This window comes from Schistocerca piceifrons, chromosome 8 (assembly GCF_021461385.2).
Source record: "Schistocerca piceifrons isolate TAMUIC-IGC-003096 chromosome 8, iqSchPice1.1, whole genome shotgun sequence".
Lineage (NCBI taxonomy): Eukaryota > Metazoa > Arthropoda > Insecta > Orthoptera > Acrididae > Schistocerca > Schistocerca piceifrons.
In genome coordinates, this window is record NC_060145.1 from 20435643 (window position 1) to 20447806 (window position 12164).

General features: G+C 36.1%; 1 protein-coding gene across 2 annotated transcripts in view; it reads right to left on the bottom strand.

Moving 5' to 3' along the window:
• Window positions 1-1237: 1237 nt before the first annotated feature.
• The window catches only part of LOC124711656, a 382392-nt gene continuing 371465 nt past the window's right edge, over window positions 1238-12164 (bottom strand). For both annotated transcript variants that reach the window (XM_047241845.1, XM_047241844.1), the window contains exons 4-5: window positions 10772-11012; window positions 1238-2397 (exon numbers count right to left, since the gene is read on the bottom strand). In XM_047241845.1, coding sequence (XP_047097801.1) covers window positions 2299-2397; window positions 10772-11012 — 340 coding nt within the window. In that variant the 3' untranslated portion in view covers window positions 1238-2298. The remainder of the gene's footprint in view (window positions 2398-10771; window positions 11013-12164) is intronic.

Sequence of the window (12164 nt, forward strand, 5' to 3'; positions counted from 1 at the left end):
CCAAAAGGACATGTCACCAAATCCAGAGTTGTGATCCACCAGCCTCTGCACACAGACTCTGAACTGGACTGGTCCGAAAGTCTCCAGTTGATATCTGAATGCCCTCATGGTGGACAGCATCTAACATCATGAGGTAGGAATTCAGTCTGATCTATAGACCACGCTGCCATAATCTAAATGTGATCAAAGAAATCCCCTCTAAAAATGCAGGAGTTGGGACCTGTCAGCTTTTCTGCTAAGGCATTTCAAAATATTCAATGGCTGGAAGCCCTTCATTCACAGGTCTTCCAGGTATGGGAGCCAAGTTAACTTTGGACACAGTTGCCTGAAAACATAAAATATAGTCCCCCATTGTGAGCACTGGACCCAGCAATACCCTCCAATGCCTTGTGAATATAGAAAGGGGAGGCCTTCTCAAAGGTTACCCCCATTCTCTTGATTACAATAAAAGTGTCATGGCACACTAAGTCCTGTTACTACGAATCTGACTTTTTCTCAGGAGGACTGACCAACTGAGCTCTCTCTGATGAGTGGCTGTAGGTAGTTGTTTGATGAGACCTTTCCATATGGATCGCATGAGAAGCTATGGAAGCAACCGTCGACCCAGGCAGAGCCCTGCCTGAGCAAGCCTCATACAACTTGGGGCAGCAGGTGGTGGAGGGGGTGGACCTAAAGAATTTTAAGTACTGTAGAAAATCTGAAAGAGCTTTTGCAAAAACCTGAAATGGTATGTGCTGCAGTCATAGCGACCATATTCTCTGGGGAAGTAGTAGTTGCCTGTATGTAGACATCCATGCCTCAACAATTGTAATGACAATGGAAGTAAAAGAAGGCAATGAGCTTGTCTTCACCTTCAGATATTCATAACAATGTATAATTATATGATTTACACAGTATCTATTTTTTCCTACATTTACATTAGAAGCCCATCTTTTTATTGAAGAGATTTCTTATGTTCCCATAGGATAGGGAATGAGTATATTTTACACAGTGGCTTAGCAGATGTAGGGTTCACTTTAGTATATTATACTGGTGAATCACTGCATCATATAAAGACTTTTTAGTTTAGTATTTTATTTGTTATTATGAAAACAATTTCTTTCTGAAAGCTGTGTTTGGATATTAATGTTGTTTTCATGAAACATACATTGATCTACTTTGGCCACAATGATCAGATCATTGTCAGATAATAATATTTCCTGTAAGTTTCATTTTTTTTAAAAAAATTGGTGGAAAGTTGTTATGATCTGTATTTTATTAGTAATAAAAATGACAATATGCTACATGTTATTTTTAAAATGGTAAGGCATGGTAACTTTAATATCACTGGCACTCTCATATTTGCATGATAATTACAGACAATGCAGAGAACAGTCATGGTTGAGCTTTCTTAGATGAAACAGTACAGAAAATACAGATATTTTACTTTGTTTTAATACATTTTATAAATTATTGTAACGTCAGTGTTTCATGTATCCATATCATTTTGCACAATAATAGAGATTTTGTAAGATAAAGGGTTTTCATTTGTCCTTCCTTACTTTCAGTGTTTGAACTATTGCACTTGAAGTGGTACAAATTTGGAACCAGAACTCCCCAGGCAAAACTGTATGTTTCATTGATCCATTTGTACTCAGTCGTGCAAATTACTCCAATAAAATGTAGTGCTCTTGTTTAGGGGGCAGTATACTTAGTCACTGGCTCCTTATCTGATTTTACCTCAATTGTGTTACATATGATTTAGTCACAATAAGAAATTTGCTACCAATAACGGGTTCATAAAATGTCTTTTGGAGATTACATTCTTCTTATTTACAAAAAGTGACTTAAAAATTTAAGATTATGAAACACTTGGTAATTTTCCTCCAGTGTTTATGCATTTCCAAAAGTTAGAGTTAATAAATTATATAACATAAAAGGTACCCAAGAACAATAAAGATTTCATGAAATAGAAACATGTAACTTATTGTGGAGAGTGTGACTGATATTTTCTCATTTAGTTTCTTCTCAGGGTAGGCAGGCAGAATCCATAGCAACTGAACTATGATGATTACAAAAATGTTACACACAGATACAGTGAACGGAATGAGCCATTTCATGCCGTCCTGTCCAGTGGTCTTATATTATTTCATTAATTCCTTTGTAGTAATAATTTGTGGTTATATTTTCACAGCCTCAGCATTGTCATGTGTTACCAAACAATATAGGTATCAACTTTTAGATGTTCATTAGAGTGCAGTGTTAATATAAGTGTTGTCTTGTAAGGGTGATACTCCCTTACTAAAAAAAGCTAGAAAATTAATTTGGGGCTATGACAACAATGGAGTCGTTGTCTTCATCAATGACAAATTCACCTCTGCCTTGGTCTTCATTGAGTGCTGCCTCATCACGTAACACCTGAAAAAGAAAAATGTATGTTTTAGTGAAATGTGCTTATGTAATTATAGTGTTTTTTTCTGAGACCGAAAGTCACATTTTTTAAGCTGTCATCCAAAGTATGTTATACATATTTTAAATGTGAAAGAGAGAGAGAGAGAGAGAGAGAGAGAGAGAGAGAGAGAGTGTGTGTGTGTGTGTGTGTGTGTGTGTGTGTGTGTGTGTGTTTTACTGCTTCAGTCTGAAATGGCTGTACGAATTTGTAATGGAGATAGATTATTCCCCAGATTAGCACATAGATTACCTTATATATACCTAGCTACACACTAACCAAAGGGGTTGAGGGGAGGGGAGGGAGGAATGAAGTGTATCCCACAAAGCTTTAATGTCCATAATTTATTCATCCAGTATTTGAGAATGAGAACAATTAGTGACTTGCAACAAACTTTACACATAATTTCAAACTCTTACAAAACTTTTTGTCACTGACAGCCCCCATAAAATGATGAAAGGAAAAAAGTTTACCACTTACTACATTTCACTGTTCATGTTGTGAAACTGCCGCAAAAACCACGATGTTTTAATTTGTTACTTCTTTGCTGCTAACTGTATTCATGACAAATTTCACAGTAAATATTCACATCTACCACTGAATGTAGAAGCAAAATTATATCATTGTGTGACATAGTTCAGAAGTATGATGTCATAAATACAGATGTGTGACAAACTGCTGAATCATGTATGACATTTAAATCCATTACTTCTTTGCTACTAATTATATCCACAACACATTTCGCAGACAGTATCCACATATGTCGCTAAATGTATTTACAAAATATAATTATCATTGTACATTGCATAATTTAGGAGATATGACAAATACCGAGATGTGTGAGAAACTGTCATATCTTGCTTTGAATTTATTATTTCTTTACTACTAATTCTCTTCACAACACATTTTGCAGACACTAGTCACTATATCGCTGGATGTACCTGCAAAATTATGTGATTCTATGACATAGTTCAGGAGATAACTTTGAGCTGTGTGAAAATGAGACTGCAGGGCGAAATTTGCTAGAGATAGAGGTGAAATATAAGTATGTTAAATATATGTGAAATATTATGAAATATGTGTGAAATAGATTTGACATGTGAGCACGCAGGCAAAGCCAAGGATCAAAAGATCACCCTAAACCCCTGCAATGATTTAAACGAAGTTTGGTAGACATATTAATTATGACCTGGAAAATTATACTATGGACAAGCAGAGGAGGGAAGTACAGTGTGTGTGTGGGGGGGGGGGGGGGGGCGAGTTTGGCTGAGAGAGGGGTAAGTAAATGGACAGAGAGAAGGAGGAGGAGGAGATAGGCTAATAGAAGATTGAAGTAAATACATACTCCGGCAATGCCGGGTATTCAGCTGTCTCTACATACAAGTCTAGAGACATTGTTTACAGAACCATATTGCAGTATTTATGGCTCTTCTTACACACCCAGACAATTATGATCTTTCCTGTGCTAAGCACAATTTGCTCCCTTTTATGGCACATTTTGTAATTCGCTACTTGGTCACATAAAAATGTTTTCTGTGAAAAGTACGAGTCATTTCTGAGCAACGTGAGTTCTGTCAGCTTTTCCCGGCATCTCAAAATTCTGTGTCCCCCACCCTTCTGATGCCACACAGTTTTCTAGGCTGCAAGTGGCTCTTGCTGCAAAACTTCCAAGAAATAACTTTTGTGATGGTGCATACATGTGGATAACGAGTTTTGGTATTAACATTTTTTAGAAATTATTGTTTAACTGTAGGTAACACTGCGGACACAGCTAGTACCACATAATTCTTATAGGTATAAAATATTGTTTGGTTGCGGGTTTCATTTATCCTAACATACAATAGTTCAAGAATAAAACAACAAATCAGTGTTGAAAGCAGAATATAAGATAAGATAATGAGAGTATTATAATCTAACATTAGCAAAGTGGGAAAAAAAGAAATAGTTTAATTTTAGGCCTGTCATTTCAATAAATATATGTAAAATAATGTTGAATTACAGCTAAGTACTACACATGACTACCAACTCCAGAGATGCTGGAGTTGGTGGTTGTGTGTGTATGAGCCGCACTTGCTTGTGTGTATGAATGGTGTGTGTCTCTCTTTTACTGATGAAGGCTTTATGCGAGTGTCTTTCAATTATGTCTGTCTGCAGCCTAACGTGTTCTTTATGGTAAGTAGCAATGTGTTTTTTCCTACACTGTTGATATTCCTACCCGGAGTTTCCATTGTTTGAATATCAAATAGCATTCTCACTAAATTTTACTAAAGGCTCTTTACTAACAGCTGGCAGGAACCCTACAGTAGTGATAGTGTTATTTTTACCTATATAGCACAGGTTCTAATAGTTATACCTTTGTATACATTATCATCTTATCATATTATTTTCTTATGTTCTTATGTGCTGCGTGAGTGAGCAAGATGACTTATTTTCTTAAACAGTAACATTTCTTAATTCATTTACTTTTATTTCTGCAGATAGCATAAGATGTGCATGAAAATGGCTTCAGTGATGACTGTTTTGACATACTTTTGTTTGTTAGGACAGGTCAGATTCCAAAAATTGCAGGATGCTTTGAAAACAGTGTTGTATTAAGAGAGATTTTACAGTCATTTTAAATTTATTTAGATCCTGAATTTCTTTTATCTATGCTGGAAAGTGATTATGTAATTTAATTCCCATACATTTAAAACCATTACATTAGTCTTAAAGAGGTTTATGACCCCGTGTCATGATGGTGGCAATCCATATTTCTGTCAAGTTTGTTAATGCTTTTCTTAGTGAATTGTAATATGTTCAGTATGTATTGCCATCAAAGGGCCAATATACTCAGTTCTTTAGAGAGTGTTTACACAGTAACTCTTTGCTGTTTGAATAAAATAGTTCTGATTATTATCTTTTGAAGTTTAAATAACTTAATTGACTCAAAACTTGGACCCCAAAAAATAATTCTATAATTAAGTATTTAGTGGAAAAGAGTGTAATACAATGATATGTTTTTTTATAACATCCTTCACTGATCTGTTCACAAAACATTTTTACCGAGTTTTCTGCTAGCTAAATCAATGCACTTTTTCGAAGTTATGGAAACCCTCATGCCAAATTCAACATTATTTGTGTCCAGTGATATAGTTGGTACCATATAATTTCTGCTTTGGGTACTGTGAAAAGTTAGTCCAGCTGTTATTATGTAACAACCTACTGCAGGCTTGATAGTTTCTTCTGTAGCAGATGTGAGAACAGTGGTACCATTAATATTTAAAACAGTCTTGATCACAATCTTGTTAAAATATTTTTTTTATTTGGAGTGAGTGATCGGTTTCGACGCTATGAAAGAGTCATCTTCAGACTCCAAAGTGGTGGATGGACGCTGCTAGATGAGTTCCATCGACCCTCGATGCTCGTGTAACTGCTTACATGAGCGTCGAGGGTCGACGGAACTCATCTAGCAGCGTCCATCCACCGCTTTGGAGTCTGAAGATGACTCTCTCATAGAGTAGAAACCGGTCACTCATTCCAAATTAAAAAAAAAAGTATTTTAACAAGATTGCAATAAAGACTGTTTTAAATTTTAATTTTAACTACTTTTAAGATAGGTGACTATGTTTTCAAAAATTTTAGTGGTATCACTGGCTAACAGGAGAGTTCTGGTGTTTGGGGTATGTGGAAGATTGTTTATTTAAACTAAAAACAACAAGGGGCCTTGCTTCATGGTTTATGTGGAAGAATGTCCAGCTATTCCTGAGGGCTTGATTTCATTTAATTCAACATAATATTGATGATTCTTTCACATAGTTATTAGACCAGCCATGTGTGTGTGGTTCCTCTTATCACATATGAATCCATCTTTTGCAGCAGTATTCTGTTGAAGGCCTTCGTGAGGTCTAGAAAAATACCTATGGTTGGAAATTTTTTGTCAACAAGCTCCAGAATTCATGTATTGCATCAACAGTTGTTTTCTTTCCTTGGAAGCCAGGTGACAAGATTTTTGCCTTGTTTAGCAATGGATTAAGGCTGATGGCCATTACATATTCAAATACTTTACTAAATATTGAGAGTACTGCTATAGATCTTTATTTCTCCTTTTATGAACAGGTATGGTTTCTGCAATTTTGAGCTTACTAAGAAATGTACCATTCAAGAATAAGGAGTTTATTACCTGAGGCAATGATTTATTTCCTAAATATCTTTTTACATGAAGAACTTTGTAAATTGTTTGCTACTACCTAGTTCAGATTTTCTTTGAGATGATATGATTACTCCTGGGACGATCCTGGATTCCCTGTCCCTGTTTATACTTTTTGTTTTTAACGGTAAGTTCAGAAAATGTTTCTAGGAATGCTTCATATTTGCGTCTACAGTTTGAGCCTCATATACATTTCGTCAATTTTCTTTCTGCTTATCAGAGAGGTAAGTGTGCATATTGTTTTTAATTGAACTTTCTCCTATGTAAAATTTTGAGGCTTGTTGGCAGTTGCAAGCAAGAACACATGAATGTAAAAAATATGTAGTGCTTGTATAACATTTTGAGAGTATACTATACATTCTGTACGGTTGAGCTTTTATTTCTTCTAATAAATACTTAAGTACTACATGAATCAGTTTTGTTTGCATGTGTGCAATAACATGTAGTAATTTTCCAACCCACACTTGAACAATAACAAATTAGTATTTCCTTCATTCTGCTTTTCTAGTTTCTCAAGATAGTTCAAGTGTTGTAACAGAGTCATTTTCATATTTTCAAAATAGATGATGCAAAGTGAGGACTTAAGAAGACTACATGGCCATAGAATGGCTGTCTGATAGTGAAGATGGTGCAGATTTTGACAATTCAGATGAAGATCCTAGTATAACTGTAAATTTTCTGGAATCTGCAGGTAGTGATAGCAAGCCCGAGACTACTAGAGGAATTACACATATTTATTATTATTCACATATAGGCCCAACAGGACCATGCAAGGTACAATCAATCAATGTCACTTTTGATGGTTGGCCTTCCTTTGTGTCCAAATTTGTTTCATCCTTTCAGAATGAAGTCTCGTTCTTCATCAGACAACAGTTACCAGTCTGTTTTCTAATTTCCCTATGACAAACTTTCCAATCAAATATCTGTAACGTCTCCCTGAATTATACTGGCTACTTTAAGATCCTCCTGAATCACGGTGACCCATTTAATTGGCCCAGTTTTGACCTTACTTCTGTTTTTGTAGAATTCTACTATTTGTTTTGCCAACATAGTGGGTGCCTTTCTTTTAATGTGCCCATAAAATTTAAGTCCACCATGCATGTCTGTGTATTCTTCTATTTCCTTATTACTTCCCAGTCTATAAGTTTCTCCATCAGTTATTTTGGGTCTAATATTTTCCTAGTAATCTTTCTTTCAGATTTCTTCAATATCCCTCTTTCTAATTAAATTTCAAGTTTCTGCTCCATAAAGGAATTCAAGCTTTATTACAGTGCTGTAATGCCTAAGTTTACTGAATTTAGAAAGTGATTTTTTATTATAAATATTTTGTGTTAATCTGATTGCAGTTGCCATTTTTTGACAGAGAACTTCGTTTGCAGCTTCTTCCACACCATTCTCTTGTAAGATTTTCCCAAGTATCCAAATTCAGAAGCCCTTTTTATTTTTCCATATTTCATGTTCAAAAACTTTGGTGCTTGTTTGTTGCACATCATATATTTGTAGTCCTACTTTTTCCACAATTTCTTTAAGAATTTCCTACTTTTTCCACAATTTCTTTAAGAATTTCAATTTGTTTTTGAGCTGTGGTAATATCCCTAGTTAAAATTGCCAGATTATCTGCAAAGGGACCTGAACTACAAAATATATTGTGATGGATATTATACCTCAATAGAGGTATAGAACACCAAACTGTAAATTTCAAAATGAAAAGGAGCTGAAGAAAGAAACACGTGGATATTCTGAGCAATACATTACTTCCATTAACCAAGTTTACATTTCCTCCATTTTGTATAAAGAGAATAGTATTAGCTGTTTTCTGTTTACTTTTGTCAGTGAACTGCCAGAATCGGAAGTCAAAAGGTTTGACAGAAAGAAGAGAGAACACACACTGCTACAGTGTCCTGCTGTTGTTTCTGAGTAAAACTCAAATATGGGAAATGCAGATTTATTAGATAGCAACACTGGCAGATGTCATATAAAGTTTAGATCCAAATGATGCTATAAAAAGTTTGTTTATCCATTTCACTGATATATCTGTACTAAATTTGTGGATTCTCTACAGAAGGGTACTCACTCTTAAAATGAACCAAAAGTTTAAAACTGAACTGGCTCATGCTCTTTGCCAGATTGGTCCTGGAGCAACAAAGCCAGGTAGACCAGTTAGCACAGATCCAATATAGATCATCCAGCTTAAATACAAGGTATCATCATTACTTCCAAAAAACATTAGATACTTTAATCCCTGACCAGTGTGGAATGAGAAGAGAACAATGTGCAAACGCTCTTAAGAAGTGCAAAGAAAAATTACATTTAAATACAGACAAAACTGCTTTCTTGCATTCAATAGTATATAAAGATATGTGCCATAAATCCATTTTCAATAGTACCATTAATTCTATCATAATATTGTTCATTTAGTGTTTGAAACTATGATTTTATACTTAACAAATGTCTATTAATAGAGTAAATTCCACACAGTTTTGCAAAACTGTAAAGAGGAAAAAATATATATATATTTGTTTACTCTTTGCATTTTAAGAATGTATATTTTTTCAACATTTTCCTAACATATTTGAACAATTTCAAACACAAAAAAATTATTCAGTGTCCTAAAATAAATGTGCAGCCCTTTCTCTGTTGTGGGGCTATCTATGGGCCAAGTGGAGATCGCTGTTGCATTTGAGATGTAGCAACAAGATGGGACAGTCCCACTTGCCACAATTCTACTACTTAAATGCATATGTGCTCTCCCCCCCCCCCCTTTACATTTAGTACATTACAATACTTACTTGAAATATTAAATTTCTTATTTAAGGATAGATTATCAAAACTTTATTATTAACTGTATAGTTTCTTTGTTACTGACAACACTAGGACCATTAATTCATCTACCAGCATTAGCTTTAAAAAAGAAATATTACTGATCAACAATAAATGGAAACCACATGAAGATGAAATTTTCAGTGAGCAAGTTTCTAAATTGAATTAGTTCATTTAAAAGTCATCACTAAAAAAAAAAACTTTATATTTCAAATGTTACTTCCAAAATTCAGTACCACAGTTTTGTAACACTAAATTTTCTGGTTTCAAAAATATGTGATTTCAAGAAAATAACTTGTTAGTTGGTTAATTATTGAATGCGGAACATTTTGTCTTTAGTAGGCTATCGGAACCCCCACATAAACAGAAATCATTTTCATAAAATAGTGGCTATAATTTCGTGATTTTCGAGTTATCCAGCTCATAGTTAAACTGATTTGCTTCTTTGATGATTATAGCTTTGTGTCCTCTAATTTTGTCTTTTATGTTTATTTTTAAAAAATAATAACAAACTCTGATTTTTATTGTTACACATATCTATATGTAAATGATTCAAGCAGTGTACGGGTAGAGATCAAAAAGTCAACAACAATGCCAGGAACAAAACCCAAGATAGGCCAGAGAAGTACACAACTGATGTCCGGAGTAAACAGACCTAAGAGCATTTAACTATGTTCTCAACAAAGAGTACTGTAAGTGAACGAAAACTTTGCAAGCCACGGAGGCCAGCTGACACCCCTCCCCCTACACCTCCCACCCTTTGATGGAAATGATATTCGCGAATGGAACTTGTCATTTTGCCCTACTGCAGAAACAAATGTATCAGTTCAGTATTACTTTGAGAAAGGCAGAGCATGTAATGAATAGTGGCTGGTAGAATCTGTCTGAAAACTCAAAACTATATTGTCATTCAGTGCAAAGCTACACTCCGTCCACTGCTTCTGCAACCTCTCTCCTGTTCCTTGGCCTTGCTCCCTTCTAGAATCATGGATACTCTTTTAGGACAAAGTACTGTACATTCGTCAACTGGAAACTAAGTGCCCTCGTTTCAAAATACTTAGCAGATAACTGTGATCAACTTATGAAAGTTTGTCAGTAGAGATCTGCAAGAAATCTCAGTGAATCCTCTAAGTATGGATGACCCACGACTCATTCCCCCCCTCCCCACAATTTCATATGACAACTGGTCTCAGTTTGTAGGCTGCCCACTGAGGTGATATTTCCAGTCTATCAAACTATTTTTAGCATTCTGTGAGGATCGGGCTATACTTTCTGTGTATTTAAGTTCAGTAATTATAAACGACAAATGTGTTGCACCAGTTGCACACGGGCAGTACCTGCAGGATGGGAGACTCCTTGGAGTTGACAAAGACGGAGAGGTTGGGCTGGGGTGCCGTCGACTGCACGACTCCGGCAGGGATCACGGGCTGCGGTGGCTCGCGGTTGCCCAGCCCGTCCTCCAGGGGCGGCTGGTAGAACAGTGAGCTGGGGGTGGCCACCGCCTCGGGGAAGTCCAGTACGGTCACCGTCAGTGGCGGCAGCACCGGCCGCCGGCTCGGGGTGTACGGCACAAACGGTCTGCAGTCGTCAAAGAATTCAGATACCTCTCAGCTGTTTGATGTAAGACATAATAACAAAATAGTTTATGAGAATTGTAGCATTCAGAAAGAATGGCCCCAACAAATCAAAAATTTGACAATGTCTAGGTTAGTGTTACAGAAACTGTAGAGAGAGTGTGTACATGCAGCACATCACTGCCCTTCTTGTGAGTCCAGAAACGTCAACATTTTATCCAGCTCATCTGTGGAGAGCTGTTAAATGAGTTGAAAACATGGAAAGTAGTGCCATAATATTTCATCAATATCAAAGTGGCCAATATGAGTACGGGAGGAATTTTAACAGAGCAGAATGAAAAGCCTGCAGTCTTCCACCAACCATGTGTGATGCCTTGTGGATTCACATACTAATCACACTGAGGGTAATTTCCTAGGAACATATCTAGGCGCCCCCCCCCCCCCCCTTGATACCATGGTGTGTTATTTTGAGGCTGTTATTGCAATCTGGGGCTTCACACTATACTGAATTCTCAAAGTTGGCAGTCATGTTCATTTAGTTAATCCTAATATTTATGTATTTCCACACATACAGTGTGTGGCCCAAGGTTGTTTTCAGTCACATGTGGCAGTCTTGGTATTGTAATATTCAAACCAATCTGGAAAAAGAAAAGAAGGGAAAAGAGTGGAGGAGCAAGAAAGGTAGGTAGCTTGAAATTTTTCGCCCCATTGGAATAAACATTGATGTGATGAGAACTGCCTGTTTTAAATTCCAGTAACTGAGATCTGATGACATTCACCTCAATGCCCTGATCATTGCAGTATTTTGTTACTTCTGTTACACCACTAGTAGCAAAAGTTTATTACACGGAGTTTAAGGGTGTTGCAATGTCATTAATAGTAATGAGGAAGGGACTAAAAACTAGATACACCTTCCACTACTGTTCCACTGGTGAACTGAAAGTTTATATAATTTTATCATCTAATTTGTAAGCCAGCTTTGTGCACTGCTTACGAGTCAACAACTATGCGACCAGAAGATACGTGGGTTGTTGCCTGCACCATATGATATCTGAAAACCTGAGAACAGGGTAATAAGCAAGACAGAGATAGTTAACAGAATCTTCCATCTGTTCTTGGTTGAACAACATTATAATAAATGAAAAGCACCAGTTTA